Source organism: Gastrolobium bilobum, unplaced genomic scaffold (assembly GCF_033153095.1).
Source record: "Gastrolobium bilobum isolate Gb01-03AN ecotype WA unplaced genomic scaffold, APGP_CSIRO_Gbil_v1 utg15030, whole genome shotgun sequence".
Taxonomy (NCBI): Eukaryota; Viridiplantae; Streptophyta; class Magnoliopsida; order Fabales; family Fabaceae; genus Gastrolobium; species Gastrolobium bilobum.
Window position 1 is genome coordinate 141,655 of NW_026897079.1, and position 23,084 is coordinate 164,738.

At 31.9% G+C, this 23,084-nt stretch overlaps 2 protein-coding genes and 1 long non-coding RNA gene across 5 annotated transcripts; 1 reads left to right on the forward strand and 2 right to left on the reverse strand.

Annotated features, from left to right (window-relative positions):
- Positions 1-2,599, reverse strand: LOC133303938 (uncharacterized). Its single transcript, XR_009750534.1, has 3 exons — positions 2,314-2,599; positions 1,371-1,459; positions 1-218 (listed from the first exon to the last, which is right to left on the reverse strand). It is a non-coding gene; the product is annotated as an uncharacterized LOC133303938 (long non-coding RNA).
- Positions 2,600-10,521: 7,922 nt separating this feature from the next.
- On the forward strand, positions 10,522-11,564 carry LOC133303935 (uncharacterized). Its single transcript, XM_061503911.1, has one exon. The coding sequence runs from the start codon at positions 11,046-11,048 to the stop codon at positions 11,445-11,447; it is 402 nt and encodes a 133-aa protein (XP_061359895.1). The 5' UTR covers positions 10,522-11,045; the 3' UTR covers positions 11,448-11,564.
- Positions 11,565-14,760: 3,196 nt separating this feature from the next.
- Positions 14,761-19,199, reverse strand: LOC133303911 (carbon catabolite repressor protein 4 homolog 4). 3 transcript variants are annotated; one of them, XM_061503884.1, is made up of 10 exons: positions 19,108-19,199; positions 18,912-19,006; positions 18,787-18,827; positions 18,478-18,527; positions 18,326-18,395; positions 18,073-18,194; positions 17,312-17,445; positions 16,782-16,908; positions 16,473-16,620; positions 14,761-15,723 (listed from the first exon to the last, which is right to left on the reverse strand). In XM_061503884.1, the coding sequence occupies exons 1-10, from the start codon at positions 19,152-19,154 to the stop codon at positions 15,415-15,417; spliced, it is 1,143 nt and encodes a 380-aa protein (XP_061359868.1). In that variant the 5' UTR covers positions 19,155-19,199; the 3' UTR covers positions 14,761-15,414. The 3 variants fall into 3 exon arrangements, with proteins under 3 accessions (XP_061359868.1, XP_061359867.1, XP_061359869.1); XM_061503883.1 differs by having other exon boundaries at positions 16,782-16,926; XM_061503885.1 differs by having other exon boundaries at positions 16,782-16,926; positions 19,082-19,108.
- Between the last annotated feature and the right edge of the window lie 3,885 nt (positions 19,200-23,084).

The window sequence follows — 23,084 nt, forward strand, 5'->3', positions numbered from 1 at the left end:
ACATAACATAACTGAATACTACATAGTCATATCATCATGCCTGAATACATAAATGTACATGTATCGAATATGAACACTATGCAACAACACATCTTTTCCAAAAATACGTCTAAAACAAATAGTAGCATCCGACCACCCAGAACTCCACATCCTCATAGTAGTACCTCTAGCCACGATTAGTGTCCTTGTCCCATGAGACTCTTCAATTAACTGTGTTCCTGAAATCATATCCCCAAACGGGGTTAGAGACGAATCTCTAGTAAACTCCAGGTTTATGGAAAACCCTCCATACCCTGGGCTCACTTCCTGCATGACAGTCAGATACATAATATACAAAACATCATATAAGCAATTATCATAACTGAACAAAGCATATATACATATCTTATCAAAGACAAACGCAGTCATTCCCAAGGGATGACCCCAAGCGAAAATCAACGCCCGTAACAAATATCTTTTACAAAAATCATCACAATACTCACATCAAAACAAAACGTGTTATATCAGAGACGTACGCAATCGTTCCCAAGGGATGACCCCAAGCGGAAATCAACGTACGTAATAAATATCTTTTACAAAATCATCATACATATCCCATAAAACATGTCATATAATCAAACATCATAACTAAACAAAACATATACACATATCTTATCAGAAACGTACGCAGATATTCCCAAGGGAGGACCCCAAGCGAAAATCAACGCACGTGTTCCCAAGGGAGGACCCCAAGCGGAACCAGAACATATCAGAGGCGTACGCAGTCATTCCCAAGGGAGGACCCCAAGCGGAAATCAACGCACGTGTTCCCGAGAGAGGACCCCAAAGCGGAACCAGAACATATCAGAGGCGTACGCAGTCATTCCCAAGGGAGGACCCCAAGCGGAAATCAACGCACGTGTTTCTGAGGGAGGACCCCAAGCGGAAATCAACGCACGTGTTTCTGAGGGAGGACCCCAAAGCGGAACCAGAACATATCAGAGGCGTACGCAGTCATTCCCAAGGGAGGACCCCAAGCGGAAATCAACGCACGTGTTCCCGAGGGAGGACCCCAAAGCGGAACCAGAACATATCAGAGGCGTACACCATCAGTCCCGAGGGAGGACCCCAAAGCGAACATCCGGGTACTATACAATCAATGGCCAGATATTGTTACAGAAATCATATTACAGAAGTCATATCATAACAAAACATATCATATTAACACATATCAAAGTAAATACATCAAAACAAAACATATCATATTGTCATATAGCTCTATATGAATGCATCTATATCATATATCTCATACATATCATACAACCTGACCACAGTCCGTACACTATGGCGGAACACAAAGTAGGAGCGAACCCCATAAACATAGAGCTTACCTCTTGGAGCTTTACAATTTGCTTACTTGAAGAACAAGCTATTTATCATGCTCCACGAGAATCCAAACGTTCACAGTCCCTAGGTACACCTAGAGAAGGAATTCAACACAAAACTCAATAAAATGATATAATGCCATGTAAATATACAAGACACACACTTTATTGTTTATTTTCTTCTTACTTAATCATATTAAGTCATGAGTGGGTGGTTCTTTGTTCAATAAATCCCCACAAAATTTCACATATTCACTTAGTCTTAGAATAGTCCCAACTTAAGGCAGAATGCCCATTACAATGGAGCTATAAGATTTCTCTTTGTCTAGTGCCTAAACCCAAGCATAGCCACCTATATAAATTATTTTATGCATATAAGTGTTCTCACTTTGCGAAATAATATCTCCGAACATATACCTCCTTTGAAAATGGCTAAAACTCATTTTAAGGTCATACAAAGGAGCTACCTTATTTTCTTTTTTATTTCACCAAAGCGAAGGTCCATACACCTTAGAATATTATTTCACGCATAAAAGTATGCTCGATTTGTAAAACAGATAGCACATACTTCCTTTGTCAATGGCTAAGAGGCACATAAAGGAATTCATGCCAACTTCATGATTCCAATGCTTTAGTCCATCAAATTCACGCTTATCACATACCTCTAATCCAAGATTCATTAATTCATATATATACGGTACTACGGTACTGTTCATCTCTACAATACTATTCATGTATACGTCACTATTCACGTATACAACACTATTCAAAAATATGGTATCTTTAATTTTTCAGATACATTTTCACCGTTAAAATTCTCATCTAAACACTTTTCTCAACATGAGCTAAACCTGAATCAAGCTCTAACATGCTCAATCAAACCAAATTTTCAAAATGAAACCATAAATTCAATCGTCATAAAAACATGAAAAGGAAGGGAATTTCTTACCACAATGCACTCTAAAACAAAGGAGGGATGAGTATCTAAGCTCCCATGGCCTCAAGCTCCATCAAAATCCATCTTTTCCATGAAATTCGAAATCTTTAGAGGAGGAGATCTCTCTCTACAGTGAAACCCACCCAGAAATACTAGTACCAATGGATTCCTCTCGAAATTTCTCACAAGTTTGGCTTTGGAACGAAGTGATTTGGAGGTCTCTAGCTCAAGTTATGAATTTTGGAAGATTTCCATCAAAATCCTTTTTTTTTCTTCATTTTCATGCTCTCTGTCTCTGCCTCCCGTATAAGTCACGAAATGAGAATGAGAATAGTGACTCCCTAGTCACTTAAGCAAGTTCATTATACCAGCGGGTATAAGTTCATCTATCTACCCACCTCCATTCATTACCAAACTTTACCCAATAGACTAGAATATTTTTCTAGTCACCTTTCTATTTTATTTTCACTTTTTGGATAACTTTATTTACCCGCATTTTTATCCCTTAACTGTCATTTTAACTCTCTTTTTCACCAAAGGTGACTTTATTTCTTTTACTTCTAATTATTCTTCAATATTAAATCCACAATTACTAGTGAGGGTTATTATAATTTTACTTGTATAAAAAGTTACTAATTAATTTGATATAAAGATTTGGGGTGCTAGTAATTATTTAGTGTCATTATAAAGACATGAAGAACAATCATATGTCCTGCCTCTTTCCAAGGTTTCACAGAACGAATAAAATATCCCTATAAAAAAATCACAAAAAAAAGTTAAAATTCAAAATTTTGAATGTAAACACTTTATAAATAAATGGATCTTTATTTTATTATTTCTTAACCAATTCCTCGTTGTTTCCTAAGCAGCTATCGTTTTATTATTTTTATACTACCATAACAATATTATTTATACTCTATTTATATTATTTTCTTATAATTTTATATTATATTTTTAGGTAATAATATATATATATATATATATATATATATATATATATATATATATTGTTTAGTGTATCTCCGGTCAATGAAGATATATTGTCTTCAATGAACCCAAAAGGAAGTCGTCATCTTGGGGTTGAGAAAAATGTATTTTTTAAAATTATAATTTATTCCGCGATTCTTTTAGTCTTTATCTTTTAAATTTTTTAATTTTTCAACCTCAAAACGACGTCGTTATGGGCTCACAAGAGAAATATTTTTTTCATATATATTTCAACATTTTTTTCTATTTTTGAATATAAAAAAGTATAAGAAATCATATAAAATATATGGTGTATGGGAATCATTTCTCAAAATATAATATTAATATTGAATTGTATAAATAAGAGGAGAAAAATAAAAGAGACATTAATTTACATATTGATCTTGGGTCAATACTCTCTAATTGTTTCTTTGGTTAATGTGATCTCCTTTATTTTGTCACTTCTAACTATAAACCGCTTCCTGTGAAATTTTTTCGGGCCCCCTTTCCAATAGTTATTGTTCTCCCATATGTTACTTGTTGTTTTTTCAGTTTATAATTAACTAGATTTTGTCACCATTTTTATTTTTAAGGTCAGATTTTATTTTTGGTAGACAAAACTCCAATATAAAATAAAAGTAAAATAGACAAGTTAGCTCAATTACTAATTGTGTTAAAGATTGATTTAGATGGAAAAAAAAAATCGCAGAGGATGATAAGAAGAAAAAACATAGAGATATAAATGATAAAATAATAAACCACATTGGGATTTGTGAACTTTTCTCTAATTTTTATTATACAATAACACAATTTTTTTAAGACTCGTGATATTTGTGCATCAATATAAACTTACATCACATTTAAACTTTACTTATTTTGGAAGAAAAAAAGTTAGAAAAAAATTTGTTAGAACATGCATTTTTTTGTTTTATTATGGCTTAATTGTACTTAGTCCCTCAACTATGATTAATGTGTGATTTTGGTTTCACAATAATTTTTTTGCAGCAAACAAATCTTCTAGCTTTTTCTATTGAAAAAAAGTAGGTCCCTCCGTTAATCTGTCGTCAAATTAATAGTAGAAATTTTTGATATAACCAAGGAATTCTATAAGTAGCATGACACTTTATTAAGTAAAACATTTTACTAGAATCATCAGTGACTTTAATTTATTTAAATACATTATTTTATTATATTCAAATATATCATTTTATGTTTTATTTATTTATAATTGTCTGTGGGTCCATTACGATATTAACTTAATAAAGTATTACGCCATTTATGTAAATCATTGGCTACGTCTCACTGACTTGTAATGTTAAACAACAGACTAATGAAGATCTAATTTTCTTAGGTAAAACGATTAAAAGATTTAACCGCAATAAAAAATTATTAGGAGATCAAAATCATATATTGGTCAGCCCAGAGGCTAAAAGTCCAATCAAACCAACAGGCTAAAAGCCCAGAGGCTAAGCTGTTTTTTTCTTATATTCCAATATTATTCTTTTTAATGTGATTATTCAAATACTAATTAAAAAAACATCCCATCAGTGCACGATGAATATAATTAATTGTTTTTTTATTAAAAAAAAAGAGAGTGAAGAAGAAATTGTCACATTTTAAGATGGATTTTATAAGAGTTATAAGATAGAAAAAGTGATTGTGTAATGTTATAAAGATTCGTTTTGCGTGCCTTAGTTTTTTTTTTTGCTTCAAAAAGTGCGGGTCCCACAAAATGTTGTGTGTTTAGGAAAATTTTTTATATTATGTGACATGATAGATGCAAATCCTTTTTAAGATAAGTGTGGACAACCGTCGACTTGAATTGGATTTTTAACTAAATCAAAACCAATTTCGAACCAAATTATTTTTTATTTTTTCAGATTCGAAACTGTTTAAAATTAGTTTGGTAACGGTTCAAAAACAATTTATATCTTAGAATCGGTTCATGCTTCAGAACCGATTTTGAACCAAGGTTTGAATATGCTGAATTGGTTTTGAACCAATTTTTTTGGTTCGGTTTAAATTTTAAGTTTATTTATAAAATCAATTCAATTTCAAAATTGATTTAAAAAAATTATTATTTGGTTTGGTTGTTTTGCACGCCCTTATTTTAAAGATCTATAATGGTTTATATATATATATATATATGTATATATATATATATATGTATATATATATATATATATATATGGCTTATCATTTCTCAAGCTGCTTGAGATAATCTTAGGGCTTATCATTTCTCAAACTGCTTGAGATAATCTTATCTCCGACTACTAAATCATAACCGTACAAAGATAGATCAATAGTGATAAAGGAAGAGAGATAAAAAGGGAATTATAATCATTCAAAGGTGAATCAATTAATATAAGAAAATAAATAAATAAAACGACGTAGTTCTGGGATAGCCGGAGATAAACTTATCTCAAGCTGCTTGAGAAATTTTTTTCTCATATATATATATATATATATATATATATATATATATATATAACCAAGTTCTATAATGGAACATACACTTACACAAAACATTATCTCATAAATATCTGCATAATTTTTATCATTTGATTAGAGGTGACCCTATTTTATTTTCTGGACACTTATACCGTAACTTACCCCTAATGTGAAAGATGTAGATATGAGTAACGTGTAATGAGTATTTTTCAACTGAGGACTAATTGGCAATATAGAATAATTCTTTTTAAAAAAGAAAAAGAGTATAATTGCTCTTGTGCGAAAACAATAAATGGTAGAAGTTGACCTACAATGATCGTTCAGCTGTTAGTAATTGTTGCCAGCTCGGACTTCGATCATCCACCACTCATTCTCTACAATCATACTAGTTTATAATATCTTTTTTTAAAAAAATAAATACTTATGTTCTTTTCCCTTGGAAAGAAGTTATTTTTCTGTACTACCGATTCAAATATGTGACTCTCATATTTGAGATGATTTGACCTAGTTGCAAGGTTCTGAATGGCCTCCACTTAATTTCCACTTTGAATTATCATCCTCTTGCACTCTTTTGAGTACCCCCACAGCAATTAAACTTTTTTTTAATCGAAATTAATATGCTTGTTTAATTAAAATCTGTAGGGTACGTATGCTACTATACATAGCTAGTATATATAGTACATATTGAGATAATTAACCAGAACAAACTTCAAAGAAATCGGATTCCTTGCTAAGAAGATTTTAGTGGTTAAATTAAAGTTTTGGAGAATGCAATCAAGCCCACACCTCAGTATTTTTTTTTAACTGGCATTTACACTATGCTTTCATTTTCTTACCCGAAAAACCGTACTCCATAAGCTTAAATGTAACACCTAAGTGGTTACATACTTGATTTCCTTGTTCTTACGTAAATCATAAAATGAGAAGCGAAGGGGAACTGAGATTGAAACACAAAGAGTTCAAGATAGTGAAGAAAAGGATAAATTGGCCAGCTCAATCTGACGTGAACTGATCATCCAAAAATAAATGTGCATGAAACACACCGTGAGCATTAATATTATTGCATCCATAAAGACACAGACAAAACGAAGAAGAACACCGCCTTAATTTCTTTCTTTTTTAATTTGCTGGGTACCGTCATAATTTATGTGTTCCTTTTCATTTCAGGTCCCTTTTATTTCCAAATTTAGATTCTGCATTCCTTTTTGTCTTTTGAATTGAACCCTCCCTTCTCAATGTCACATGTATGCACTGTTGTTTTCAGCTCCTTATCAACAAAACAAAAATCCTATGTACTGTTGTTTTCAGTTCGTTTTCAACAAAATAAAATGGCCTTCTCAGAAATTATAGCACCAGACGTAAATTTCATGTGGGTTAAAGGATGGATTTGAGTTATTTAGTAAAATTCATATGAAATAAGTGTGATAATTAAGAAAGTATTGTAACTTGTAAGGGGTGTTGTTAATATTCACCAAATCATTATTGTTGCGCCCTAATATCGAGCAGTGTCACTAATAATTCATGTAGGGATAACATTCTTGAAAGACTAAAGGTTAGATGATATACCTTCAAAAATGAAAGTAAAAAAATTAATGAATAAATTAGTTATATAAATTTCATACCAAATTTTTTTACTTAAACTCTCAATAGTATACTAAACTGAATATAAATTAATTTAGTCCTTAACATGATTAAGGATTTGTTTAATTTAAATTTTGATAGAATTAATTTTGAAAGAATAGATTTGTGTTTACGAAAACGAGCATATATAGTCCAATTTAGAGAAGAAGAAAAAATTATTATAAGAAAAACTAGGGATAAAAAGTAATTAATGTGACAAATTGCGGTTCTACGTACACTTAAAAATAAATATTTTTCGTTCACCAAAAAACAAAAAAATAATAATAAATAAATATTTTTCAACAAAACAGCTAAAAATGTCTACTTCTCCTAAAATCAATTTTAGGAACCAGAATTGATTCTACCCACCAAATTTTTTCAACCAAACACAGTTATACTGTAGCAATCAATTCTTTTAATTGAATACGTATTTTAAGGATTGCAAAATGTAAAACAAACAAGCACCAAGTCTTTAAACATTTTAAAGATTATGACGGTTAACACTCTTTAGATATGTTACACAAGAAAGGTTAAATAAACTAGAGGTGTGCATGCGTCGGGTCGGATCAGGTTTTTGTGCCAACTTGACCTAACTTGATTTTTATAGGTCAGATATTTTGACTTGACTCACTTTAATTTGATCCAAGTCAGGTTTGACTTGGTTTGAATTTTTTTGAACTAGTTCAGAATCGAGTCGGATCTGACCTGACTTGGTTTCTGAAGTAGGTCTGACTTTTGGTTTCTGAAGTGGATCAAATATGACCTGACCCGTTTTTGACTTGGTTTCATCACAAAATTTCGTCGAAATTTCTACGTTGCAAACGACGAAAATTTCGTCACAAAATTATTTTTTCGTTGGAATACTTTTTGTCGAAAAGGGACAGAATTTTTTCTCTAATGAAAATTTTTACAAAAATAAATTTTCTATCGAAATTTAGTTTCCGTCAAAAGTTTTGACGAAAATGATTTCCTCTATCAAATGTTTTAAACGAAAAAAGAATTCCGTCAAAAAATTTGATGGAATGTTTTTCGTTCAAAATTTCGATGGGAATGTGTTCCGACGAAAATTTCGACGGAAATCGTTTTGAGGAAAATGTTTCATTCGAAACTTTCAACGAAATTTAAATTCTCTAAAGAATTTTGACAGAATATTTTTTCCGTCAAAATTTTTTATCAGAATATTTTGTGTCAAAAATTTTTACGAAAATTTTTGACAGAAATGTGTTCCGTTGAAAATTTTGATGGAAATTTGTTTTATCAAAAAACTTGACGAAAATATTTAGTCGAAAATTTTCGATGGAAATGTGTTTCACTAAAACTTTCGCCGAAATTTGAATTCTGTAAAGAATTTTGATGAAATTTTTTTCCGTCAAAAAATTTCGATGGAAATGTGTTTCGTCGAAATTTTTGATGAATATGTTTTTTTTTTAAAATATTTTGACGAAATTTAGATTCTGTAAAAAAATTTGACAAAAAAATTTTTCCGTCACATTTTTTTACAGAAATAGTTTTAGTCACAAATATTCATGAAAATATTTTTCTTCAAAAATTTTGCGAAAAATTTTGATGAAAATATTTTCCGTAAAAATTTTTCACATAATGGTTTTATGTTAAAACTTTTCTTTTAATGTAATTGTGATTTTCTTTTCTTTTTTTTTGCGTAATGGGTGTAGGTCAAGTTTTGGATCAATGGGTCTTTATTAAATCAAGTTAGGTCTAAAACTGACCTAAATAAAAGTGAATTAGTATTTAAACTCAGTTCAAAAAATAGGTATTTATAGGTTAGATCAAAGATAGAGCAAGTGAATCAGTTTTTTTGCACACCCTGCAATAAACCACACAGCACGTGGTTGTTCCAGCATAATCGGTATTGATGAACTGGTGGAATTTCTTTTCTTTCTTTTTTTTAAAAAAGGAAAAAAAAAGTTAAATAAAGGCATTTGTCACATATATGCCAGAAAGGCATCTTTAATTTTGAATCCTGAGAAAGAAAAATTTGTGATTCAAAATCAAGAGAGAAACTGAAAATTAAAATTCAACCACTTGATCGCGAACCCTCTCTCTGAATTGAAAAATTCCACAAACCATCCACGAGCAAGTTGAGAGTGAGCTATGTTCCTTACCATGCAATTACGTGACCAAACCCAACTTGCATGTCACTGAAATTCAATGAATATGACAATCCCACCCCGCTTGTCCTAGTAGGTCCTACACTTCACGTGTCCTGTACTTATTCGTATTTCAAGGGGCCCCATTTTTTTATTACACGATATTTCGCAGCCCTCGGTAGTATCTGCAGTAAAATTAATTTGTTGTTTTCTGCTAAATCCCATATGACATATCTTGGAACTGGTGGGCATGACAGGGCTAAACGATAATCTAATAGAATAAATCTTTTAAAATCTCAAAAATTTGAATTTATAGGGCTTTCCAATTATATGATTTTTAATTAATTTATTCATAATTAATATAAGACTTTACGAGGGTGTTTGGTAAAAGATTTATTTTCATATTCCTCGAAAAGTGAGAGTGATAATTCAATTTATTCATGTTTGGTAAAAGATTTCTGAAATTTTTTTCAGAAATATGATTTTGCCAGAATTTTGTTTTATGTGTAAAATGTAAACCAAAATTCACTTTCTCATGAAAATGAAAAAATTAGATATGAAAATTCTGACAAAAATCCTGGTAATATTTTGGCTTACTAAACAACTTTTTGATAACCTTCACAGGAAACTTATTTTTCCACCATATTCCGGAGAAACATAATTCTCGGGTAAAAAAAAATCCTCCTCTATCAAACACCCCTAACTTTAATCTTCCAATTTCTAAGGATTTCTCTGTAAGCATTAATCTTAACATTTATTACTTCCTGTTAGCGGGAGGTGACAAAAACTACCATCAATAGACTAAACAAAATTAACTGTAGTAAATTGGTCTGAAATCATGTTTAAATCCAAAATTTTAAGACATTGAATTTATGAGTCTTCCTACTTATATGAACTTCACTTAATTCATTATCAATCAATATCAAACCCCATCACACTTAAATTTTTCAACACTTGCTCTTAAATTCGAGCTTTTTCAAGTATTTATATATGAGAAACATATGATATTAAAATACAGTCATTTTACTTAAAATAATAGAACATTGTGTCCTTTAAAACGATGTTGGTTACACTCCTCAAATATTTGACTCACAGAACATGAATTTGGCATCATATCAAACCCGAATACCAATTATCATCGATCAATAGACTAAATAGTGAGGGTAATGGTGTGGCTGGCTGGCTGGCTGCGTATGCTAGCAATTTTTCTTGGCTTATCCAATTGTTTGATGATCTTCCGTTTGGTTGTTTGTACCGCCTGCTGAGTGACCAAATGGGAGTTCACTAGCCTAAGCTTGTGCCTAGTGTGTTTTAGTTTTGCTGTTTTATCTTTTACTTTCCTTTTGTTTCCAAAAAAAAAAAAAAAAGACTAAACAGTAATTTATTATTATAAGTGGGCTGCACAGTATAGGCCTCAAATTTGCTTACTACATATCTTCTCCAAGTTGGCCTTCTCTATATAAAGGTCCTCATCTTTTGCAAATCTGAGTTAGGATTTAAAAGAGTGAGTGAGTGAGAGAGGACACTCCTTGAGCTCCACAGATTACAACAACACTCTTGTTAAACCATCTCCCTATAGTCTTTCCAAACACCAACCACATGGCTTCACAACTTGTTAGTGATGTAAGATGCCAGAGACCAATGCACTGTGCAACTTCTTATGGAGAAAGAGGGAGCGGTGGTTTCTTACTGTCTCGAAGCCAAAGCTATGGATATCATCGAATAAGGAATCAGAGTCGCATCCAACCTGAAGACAACTTCAAAGAACACAATATAGGACGTGAAAATGGTGCAAAGCGTAGCATAAATCTAAGTCGACAACAAGCACAAAAGCTTCACAAGTTGGGCTTCTCGTACCTTGCATCATCTTTTGTTTACTTAGTAACAAAGGTTAAAGCCTTCTACAATGGTTTTCTTGGAGATGTTGCAAGTGAATCAAGAATGGGCGTTGAAGCACCAATGGCTGGGCCATATTTCTCTGTTCCAGTTCTTCCAAATTAACAAAATAAACTCCTCCTTTCTTGGGGCAACATGTATTAATTAATGTCTAGTTCAAAAGAATATATATATATATATAAGGCAAGGATATGAATGTTTGTAAGTCTAGAAGTTGTACTTCCATGCGCATGTTTGCTATGAAGTTTCCTACTTTTGCAGTGATCAATTTACATTTTTCAGAACCAAATAACATTTAACGACATAATGAATAAAAATCAAACAATTTTGACGCTGCTGAAGTACTGCTAATTAATTAATCACTTCACATCAGTATGTGCAAAGATATTAGCCAATTCCATTACTCAGAAATAAATAGTAGTGCTCAATATTGTGTACAAGGGTAAGTTTCATTTTACAAGTTCTCACCATCTAACAATTTCAGATATCTACACTTGTACATTTTCAAGAATCTTTAGTGAGAAGAAAATAACTCTGCCACAGACTGGCTATAATAAATGTATTTGTGTACAAGGGATGAGTGTGATTAGGCAGAGTGCGGAGGAGATCAATGAAGTGGTCACTGTAGTGGTGCTGCGCTGTGCATTAATATTGGGAAAAGGATATATACCAACGCCCTCTCTATCACTTAACTCTTGACAAGCATAAATTAACCTCAATTTTAAAATTTTCCCTTTTGATGTTTAAGACTATCTATTCAGATCATGAAACTCATTCCAGAACATTCAGACACTCACTCACTCACATAGTCTCAGAGTCCAACCGAAATTATGGCATATTGTAGCCTACATATTCCATTTCTTTGTCAACTTGGATACAAAAATTCTGAAATCAAACCAACACATGTGCCAAATTACCATACCCATTCTGAGATGAGACATGAATTTGTCACCACTCATTTGCATGGATTTGTTTGCTTCTACTAGTGGCTAAGCTTTTCAAACAAGGAACCTAAAAGTTATTAAAAAAAAAAAAAGTTATATGATGATAAAAAACCCAAATTCAAAAGGAAGCTAAATATTGTGTACTTAGACCGAGTTTAGTGCATAGCTAGATTTTGAGCTAATTGATATTGAATTGGTTTAGTCCCGAAATAAACCTGATAGAGAATGTAATGATGAATTTGTCAACGAGTTTGAGAAATTGTTAACGAATTTTCTAGTTCCTCAACACATTCTTTGTCTAATCAAATTACTCCCTCGTGAGTGAAATATATTCTTTGTTTAACCAAATGCCCTCAAGAGTTAATAATGTCATCATTCTCTACCAAGAATTTTCACTTTGTATTGAGCATATACTTTCGCTCCTTCGAGAACTTGGTTCAAGCACCGGCTTCTACTTCAGGAAATAAATTATTTGAACTGTCAAATAATTGATGCCCCACACGGCACCCCAATTAAAGTTTCTGATACTGACCCTAGGAATAAGGTTACCCTGTACTCTTTCCCATGGCATAAGGGAAAAATGGTATTTACCTTCCATTGAAACAAGGATCCCCACCATATGTCTTTGGGTTTGGTTCAAATTTCGGAGACAAGGATCTATTATCCAAGGCCTTCATCTATTGGCTTATAATGCAATGTGACAGCTAAATGTTTTAAAATGATTTCATCATTGACATGTTTAAAATATGAACTTTGCCTAAAGAAAACTTTGTTCATGAACTCCATTTTTTATAATGAAGCACACGTTGAAGCGTGCGGAAGCCTAACACATACTTGACTGATTGTATAGTTACTTTAAATTGACTGAAGGAGCAACTGCGTAGTGAACTTAACAAACCTTGGAAAGGTGAAGTCTTGTGGACATGAACCTAATTAACGGCTAAACCTACCCCAACTTGCAACTTGTAGTATTCGTGGTCCCAGACTTGAAACAAATTGCACCAATCATAACTGTGTGTCAATTCGTGACGGCCCTGCTGCAATCTAACGAGATGATGTGACAATAAAATGACCCAAGAATCACTTGAATACACAGATGAGAGTCGTTAACATTAAAAGATAATGCAGAGCAAATTAAGCTATGAAACAAATGTAATCCGACATTTCCTATATTAGCAAAACATGTAAATTGATTTTGTTGAAACTATAAGGATATAAGTAGGAAAGGACTACACGAATATTGTTTAGTGTGCAATTATGTGATAGGATATGTTATAAAAAGACAAAATACCAGTCTTTATTTATAGTAATATTATGCTTTTAATTTTGATTAAAGAAATAAGTAAATCATCGAATATAAATAAATATAAGATTGTTCTTATGAAAATATATAAAATACTCTAAATTATATATATATATATATATATCCCAAAAGGAGACGAAAGCCAATTAATTAAAAGTTCACATGAAACGCACTGAGTTTACAACACAAGATGAAATGGAGCAAGTTTGTGATAAGATGGGATGAACACAAATTCAGAACAAACAAAAAACACAAAATATAAATTAGGTGGAAATCGAGTTCCGTTGAACTCAATACAATTGAAAGAAGAAATTATTTTCAAGGTGATACTAGGAATATTATTTGTAATCTATAATTATGCAATAAGATGTGACAAGATAAGTTACAAAAGACAAATTATTAAAACTTTTTAATCCAAATTAAATAAATATAAAACAAATCATGAAATAATAAATATAAAAATTATTCCTAAATAGTCATTTAAAATATGCCAAATTGTTTTAAGATATAATCATGATAAATTATCCTCCCAATCTAACAGAGTTGCTGCACCAACGCTGCAAAGAAAAGCTATTGAAATTTTCACCCAAAAAAAAAAAGCTATTGAAATTAGCAACTCCATACTGGAGGACTCTGTTATTACCATCAGTAAATAATAAATTATTACTCAGAATTTGATAGTATATAGGAAAGGTATTCTGCTATGGTCTAAGTTAGAGAACTCATGGGTCCAATATCATATCTCAACCCAAAATCTTAAAATATCAAGTTCAGAGATCCTCCCACTTATATAGACTTCACTTAGCTCATTATTAATCAATATCAAACTCTATCATACTTTAATATCCCAGCAATCTCCCCTTTAAGTGTGAAACCCTATATTGATATATTCTTCCTATCTCCAAATACCCTACGACCGTAGCTGGGGACCACCATCGATAGACTAAATTTGACCAACCAGATACCATTCTCAATTCAAAACCTTAAAGCATTGAGTTAATGAGTCATTTCACTTATATATGTTATGATTAGCTCATTCCTTCCCAATGCTGGATTTTATCACTCACACTTGAATTCCCAACAAGAACAGTGATATATAATCTGACAAAAAGAATTGACAATGACCACTGACTTCTTGAATCAATTGGTTAGTATTAAACTGCTAGTCGTTATCATACGGCCATCCAGTAATATCACTATCATGATGATCATCAACTTTCTGGATCAAATGGTCGGTTCTAGAACTTATATTACAAGCATAAAAAAACAATAATAACGAACAGAAAAAGATTACGGTAATAATACTAAAGGGCCCTGTAAGTTATAATGGCATGCAAGGACAGATATTATCTAATAAGCAGAATTTATAACTTTAACTTCAATATCAACAGAGAAGATTGGCAACATTGATTTACTCCCCAAAATTTTTTCTCTACAACAATAATACATAACAGAGTAAATTGTCTAAAATGAGATATATGCTTACCAAAATATGAGAATAAAAAAAAAAATTAAACTGTCAAATATACAAATGTAACCACGTTCTTTCTTAAAAAGATTCAGCTGCAATTTTATTAGGGAGTAAGAAGTCAAACCTATGTGTTGAGGTTCTTCACACTATGAAATTTTCATCATAAAACAAAATCTCCTTCAAAGTGTTTGCTTTTTGCCTTCTTGCCAGGTGGCTGTGTTGATTTAATGACGTTATTCACTGTACAATTGTTTCCAGAGCCTTGCTTTCATCTTACTTCAAGATTCGGAAAGGGGAAAGGAGATGGAACATGAACAACTGACAACTCAAATAGCACTTGGCATACAAGAACATTTATTCCTTGATAATTTCAAATTGAGCCCCAATTGGTAGATGATCACTTGGATGACTGAAGTTTGGCAGTCCACCAACAATATCAGCTGCATTGGGGTCTGGAAGCTCAAGAAAAGCAACAGGTTTAATGCAGTCAGAGGGGCAAAATAATATATAGTCAAGTGTTCCAGTGAAGCCAGGTGTGTAGTTTGTAAATGGTGGCTCTCCTCTCGTAGAAGCATATACACTGCATAAGGGAATAGGAGGCTCCTCTAAAGAGTCAGACATCAATTCTGATGACGGATTGCCTGATATGAGGTACTTATAAACCTGCAAAAAATGGGAGATTAAATAGGTTAGAACATTGCAAGAAATACAGCTCAAATTTTGAAAGAACATCAAAGCTATGAACAAATGCTCAAGCATGACTCCAGTAATATGGATGAACCAATGGATACACTAAAAGATCTATGGCAATACAAATTCCTCATGGTATCGCACTGTTTATTCTTATTCTAACTAAAAACTCCGAAATACTGCTATTTTTTACATTCTACAATATCACGTCATGGGTTGAATTGGTTTTGCTATTTATACAAAGAGTTTTACATCTTCTTTTTGAACAAAAATAAACAGTTTTCTATGAATTCCTTCCTATTAACATTCAATTGTGTACAAGATCTTTAGTCAAATTCATAGAATTTAAAGATTACTAGCTCAGTTAGGTTATCATTTTAAATAAATCTATCTCCACCATTTCTCCCGGGAAAGGAGGTGAAGTGTACAGCATTCAACTATGATATCTCTGGCCACATTTTGTCATTTCCCTTTCCCAGAAACTATTTTCATTCTTCCCTTTTCTTTTGAGATTGAGGATTAATCCATGCGTTGACAACAGATTTATGCATCATGCGGGACTTCTGTGCTATAAAAATGATTTCGGGAATAAGCTTAATCTAGCACCTAACTTAAGCACCAAGACAAGAGTCAGGCAAGAAATAATACGGCAAAGGCACTGGGAAACAGAATCTAGACAAAACTAAAATATAGTCAAGAAGATTTTAGAAGTGCATAGGCACCATATCTCCTGGCGTAGAATTGAAGTCACCAGCCACAATGACTTCAGGTATGCATTCATATCTATCTGATACCAGCTTTTTGAATTGTGCTAAGCGAGATAGAAGATATTTAGCTTGCGCCAACTTGACATCAGCCCATTCAGGATCCCTGAAGCAGAAATTTATAAGTCATTTATAAATTCCACCACTAAAGTTAAGCAAACCCATTTCCACCTAACTCAATCCATATTAAGTCAAAATTTCATTATGTCAAAAAAGAAAAAAAGAAAAAGAGCACGCACACATAAATGCACAGAATAACTTCATTACCAATAAATATGTGTGTTGGCCACAATAACAACATGACAAAAGGGATCTTTGAGTTTGAATGCTGCCAAAATTCCAACACAGTGACGCTTGAGTCTCACACAAGGATCATTGGGATCTCCACGATCTTCTGTATTCGATTTAGGTCCTAGATCAGAAAATCAGTTAATGAAGAAAAAGCACACTCTGTAGTCTGTACAGGCATGCATGTAACAGCAACTTCTAACTTTCTGTGCTGAAACAATCGATGCAGGCAAAAGATAACAGAAAAAACCTTAAAAAATGAAAAAACAAAAACAAAAAGAGAGAGAGAGAGAGAGAGAGAAAATATATCAATTGAAGGAAGGAAAGCAGGGTAAAATAGCAGCAACACAAAAAGGAAGCAGAAAGAAAGCTTGCTTCCACCAGTGTATCAGTAAGTCTATAACAATATCAAAACAGTATATGTTCCAGAATCAAAACGTGGTAATACTTAATATTAAGAAGAAAATATTTATTTCAAACAGAACTATTTTCTTTCAATTTCCACCAACCATTTGTGGGTGCAACATCCTTTTGTTTATCTGTCTGGACATTGCTGTGTTCATCATCATTTGAAGAGTTCCCATCTTGAATTGACTTTACAAGATCATTGTATTCTATTTTCTCCTCTAAGACCATCTCTGCACTAAACAGCACAGGGTAAGGATAAATTTTAAAAGATTATTTAAGTTAATAAGTGTTGAGATATAAGGACCAAAAGAGCATCAATAAAGATTTAATCACAGATTCACATCCATTCCATTGTTAAGATAAAATGAAAAAAATAAAATAAAAAAATAACATAACTAATCAACAATTAACCCCAAAAGATGAGATTGAAAATATTGAAGAGAGATAAAGAGACACACTCTTATCTGAATACTAATTAATCAATAAGTAGCATAGTACCATTATTGCTTGTTTCAATTACCACATAATTACATTAGAATTTTTGCATTTATCAGTATACTTATTAACCAACAATTGCATCAGAACAATATTAAATAAAAAAGTTTTCCCAATTCTCTCTTAAATAACAACAATATTAAACAAATTTCAATTTTAAAAACCAATAAAACACAGACTTTGGACCCTTGGATTAGCAAAGTTATTATAATTCTCTCTTACTCCATATTTAAAAAGCTTGTATCCAGGTGCAAAATCCTATCCACTCACTAGTCATAGGTCCTGTAACCCTAGTTAAAATCCACATTATAAACTGCTCTATGAAAAATTAGAAGTCACTTGAGTTCTGCACAAAAGTGGAACTTACCGGTCATGCTTGTAAAATAATCCACAACCATCATGCTTCTTTCCAGTTCTCTTAATATAAATAGAAGAATACCCTAATTCCAGCATGCTTCCTTTGTAATAGCTATCAAACTCGTCAACTTCCTGAAATGATTAATGATAACAAGAATAAGATTATTCGAAAGAAAGTAATCAACAAACTGAAATGCAAGACAAACGTTTGAAGAGAACAAGAATAAACAGAAAAAAATTAAAAATAAAAATAAAAAAAATACCTGTAGGCAGAAAAAATCAGCTCCCAAGTTCTTGAGAACTTCTAAAATTGCACTTGAACGAGGCTTCCACCTACAGAAAGCAAAATCAATTATGGTAAAAATCAAATTATTGATGTATAATTATTTGAAACTTGAATTGCAAAGCACTTTACCTCAGACACGAGGAAGGAGAATGTGGGAACAAAGAGCTCTTCACATAAGTCTACATTAAAACATCGACAACAAACAGTTAGTCAGTTACAGTTAGTTACAGGGTCCGAACAAGATATCAAACAGATAATCGGTTAAAAGTTTTTTACAAACAAACATTTATGGAGTAAATCTTCAGAGCTAGTGCTCCACTAGGAGATTCTCTTTATACTAAAAGTAAAAAATAAGTGTAACTCATGTGATATATTAACCATTAACCATAAAGTAAGTTAAATGGTTTCAAAAGATCTTGTTTTGAGAAATGGGCATACCTGAGCCAATATGTTATATGAGACAAGACTGAATCTGAAGCCTGAATCAAAAAACTTAACATGTGAGATTCTAAACATAATTGAATGGGGTCAAAGTCAAAGCATAAAGACGAAAGCTAGGTTACCATCAGGTTTATTTATGCGATGTATATCAGAGCCTTCTACGGAAACGAACTTAGGACATGCTGGTGATGTTGAGGAACTCATCTTCCTCAAAACGCTTCATTCATTCACAACACAAAATCAATGCGAGTAAAAAAAAAAAAAAAAAAACTCAAATATTCATATTAATTACTTAATTGAATTTGAAATGCATCAAACCTAGTGAAATAGGGTGTACGAGGAACCGCTGCTACAGCTCTTAGCATATTTATCTCTTTCTTCTATAAATTTGCACCTTGACCTCAACAATGACAATGCCACAAAGCTTCGTCTTTGACAGACCCAGGCCCAGGCCCAAACTTGTTCTGAAACAATGTCCAATGGACAGGCCCAAACTACACCTGATCAAAACCACCCATGTTACTTAAATGATGCTTGCATTTGCTCGTAATAATAGGAATTCGATGATAAAATGAATTTTATGGGAATATGATTAAAAAGTTATTTAGTAGATCAAAATATTATTAAAAGTATTGACTCAAATTTTTTAATTTTATATTTAGTTGATTGTCAAATATTTTGAAAATAGAGAGTGATTTTTAAAAATGCACTGCTGGCGTTAGTGGTGTCATCACCACACTATTGATGCGGGAAGAAAATATTGTTTGATGCTTGTGGCACCATCACCGCACTAGTGGCGTGGAGGCCAAAATATTTTCCCCTATATGAGAATACAAAAATATCACCCTTTAGTGATATTCTTGGAAAGTATTTTGTTTTAAAAAGTGTTCACAAATTAGAATAATGTAAAAATCAGATTTCCTAGAAAAATTTCACAATCCTTGTATCAAAAGTAGATAAATAAAATCTTCAATAATAATTTTCCGAAAATTTAAAAAAAATCCTCGTACCAAACATTTTATTATTGTATTATTATTTTCTTCATATTCAAGTTATTGTATAAATACGAATCATTAACGTTGCAATTTTCGATTGGATGTGAGAGGCTGAAGCCACGGCATTGGCACCACACGACCTCAAATGAGTGGGGTCAAAATTGATAAAAGTTGAAGCAGTTCTTCAATTCGTAGTCCATAAGGTTCCACTAGCGTATCGAACAAGTCTCCATTTTCATTAGAAGCGGAGAAAAAATAATATTCTTTTGTAGAATGCAAACAAACTCAGCGGACCTAATTTGCAGTCATGTCGCTTTCAAACAATTTTGTGCAAAACAATACAGTGCATGCAATCAAAGACTCAGATCTATCTTTCTTTCTTTATTTTTTTCATTTAAAGGTTTAGGTCTAGAATTTGTTGGTGTTTCTAATCAAATTGTAACCACTATACATATTCCTTTGCTGTATCTAATTACTGGCCACATTAATATTATCCGTTGAGATAAGATTACATTAATGACGGCTACTCTCCAGTCCACATTCTACGCTCTTGATTTGTCAATATCAACAAACCTCCAACCACAAATAATTAAAGGAAAAAAAATTAAATAAAAATGTGGTATGCTTTATTCATAAAAACTTTGAAAAGGAAAATGTGATGGCTAACAAATAATGCACATTTCATGTTTTTATCAGAAAACAGACTGCAAACACTTAAAATAAAAAAAGTTTTTTCCATAATGAAATGCAACATATTGAACGTTTATGTTTCTATAAAGATTCTTATTAAACGTAATAAAAAAGTTCTTATTATGTTTCTGAATAACTCCAAAATATACATCATCATGATTGTAGCTTAAGGGTATAGTATAAAGTAAGAAAAACCATGTCCACACTGGTACAATTGAACGTTTATCTTAGGTTAGGAAAAAACAAGTTCCGATTTTGTGTCTGCAATAAAATTTGTGGGTCAGGTTTTGTCCTTTCAAAATTGGTAGTTGGTACTGATTAGATCTGAATATTTTTGCGCCGACTATATTTATGTTGATGAAGCTCTTTTGATGGTGATTTGAACAGCTCTCGCACTTATTGAATATAATTTGGGGATTTCTCAAAATTGGTATTTCCCCAATTATAAATATGAATATTCTAAACATAAAGCAATTATTTTCTCTATAATACTTAAATCTGGTTGAATAAATTTTAACTTAAGCATAAATTTTCTCTATTATTTTCTCGCACTTATCCACCGGGGCTAGCCTAGTGATGTGGGTGTATGTATAGTTGTGTGTTCTATTCCCTTTAACCTATAAAAAAAGAATACCTACATATACATCCGATATATAATTTCCTTGAAAATCCATAGGTAAGCTCCATCAAATTACCATTAAAAAAGCTTCAACAACATAATAATGGTCAGCCAAAAAACAAATTCTCAACTGATTGGGTACTTATATTCATAATCAATAGAAACCTATAAAACTTAGGAAAAAGTGTGTATTATTTTAAAAAATGTAAAATTGTGTCATTTTAAATGAGAGAAAAAGATAGATAAAGAATAAAAGAGAATGGACAGAAAAATATAAAGATGTGAGTTCCACCTCTTTGTAAAAGTAAAAGAATATAAGTTGTGTAATTTAAAAGGACAAATATTTTTTCTATAAAGTTATTATACATTCTATAGCAGTATAGCATAAACATTATATTGATGCAATTATATCTCCGTACGAATAGGTCGATTGTTCTTGGGGCACACTGCGGGGATTTCATTGCATGTGTTCACGTGACGTGTCGGTAGTTGCTAATTGCTCCGTTTGGTACCACAATTTTGATATTTTACCCAAAATATAGCACATCATGGCTATAATTTATTTTAATATCTTTGAATGCCAAATAAAAATAATAAATTGAATTTCGTAAAATTAAAAGTAGGAAAAGATAGTAATGCATTGGTATAGTACACTGGCGGACCCAGGTTGAGTCACATGTCATCACTTCCAAGTGTGGATACGAGATTTTGGATTTTAATTTTTTTTTTTTAGTCAGGTAGGTTATTATTTGTTTCTTGGTTCAATACTTATAGTAGGAGTAAATATCATTTTAAGTCCCTAACAAAAAATGTAGTCCCCATTTTAGTCTTTTACCAAAAATTAGTCTCGAAGAGGACCTTAAAAAATTCAAAGTAGATCAATTTAATTAAAATCGTGATCCCTCACAAATTTAAAAAAGACTTACATTAATCTCAAAAACACTAAAATAGGTCTACTTTAAATTTCATAGGGACCAGGTGACTTTTTTTTTTTATAATGGAGTAAAGTGGGGATCGAATTTTTTATTATAGACCAAAAATGATATTTATTCTTATATTAGTTAGCAACGTAGCAACGTACAGAGATGATTAAAACAACGTAACAACGCAAATTGATTAGAGAGAAAATTTATTCTTCTTCCTCTGACATATACTCATTCCCATGATTTCTTCATTCTTTGTTATGGAAGCAACTAGATTATGAACCGGTTCAAGCGTTAATTTAAATATTTTTTACAAAAAAAAATTAAAGAAATTTTCCTGGATCCACGAGTATTTGTACATCTAAAATTATTGCACTCGGCCATGGGAGTTTAGGGAATAGGGATGGCCTCAAATTTGTACGTGACGCGTATTTATTTTCTTCGCATTCTGAGAAGTGGAAGTCCAAGTTAAATTACATACATGCGAAGAAGCAAACATTATTATTGCTTTCCTAAAATTGTTGCTATTTCTTGTTAATGACTCCTCTTTTTTTAGTTTTAAGACCCTATTCCATGGTGGGAAACTGGGAATATAAAGAAAAATCAAAATGAGATTGTATTAAAACATATTCAGTTTTAAATTTTTGTATATTAAAATCACAATATACTTTAAATTAAATTGATGATAAATATATTATTGCTTATAAACTTTATGGACAAACTCACTCTATAAACTTAAATATGTTTTGTGAGAGTGGCTTGAATGAGATAAGTGTCTCAAAATTTGTTATTTTATTTTTTTAGTAAACAAAACGGGGCTAAAGCCCAAAAGAAACACCAAACAAATTAAGAAATGGGGACAGCAGCCTCAGCTGTCAACACCAAAATTTGTTCTTAAAGTGCGTAGATCCGAAGGATTTATTTATACCAAATGTAGATAATGGTCGAATTTGACCACTCTGATTGTCGAGTAAAAATATGAGATAAATCAAGCCTATAAGGGTTTATGCAATCAAAATTAATTGGTTCTTTAAATTTAATTAATCTGTGTGTGTGAGAGAAATCGTG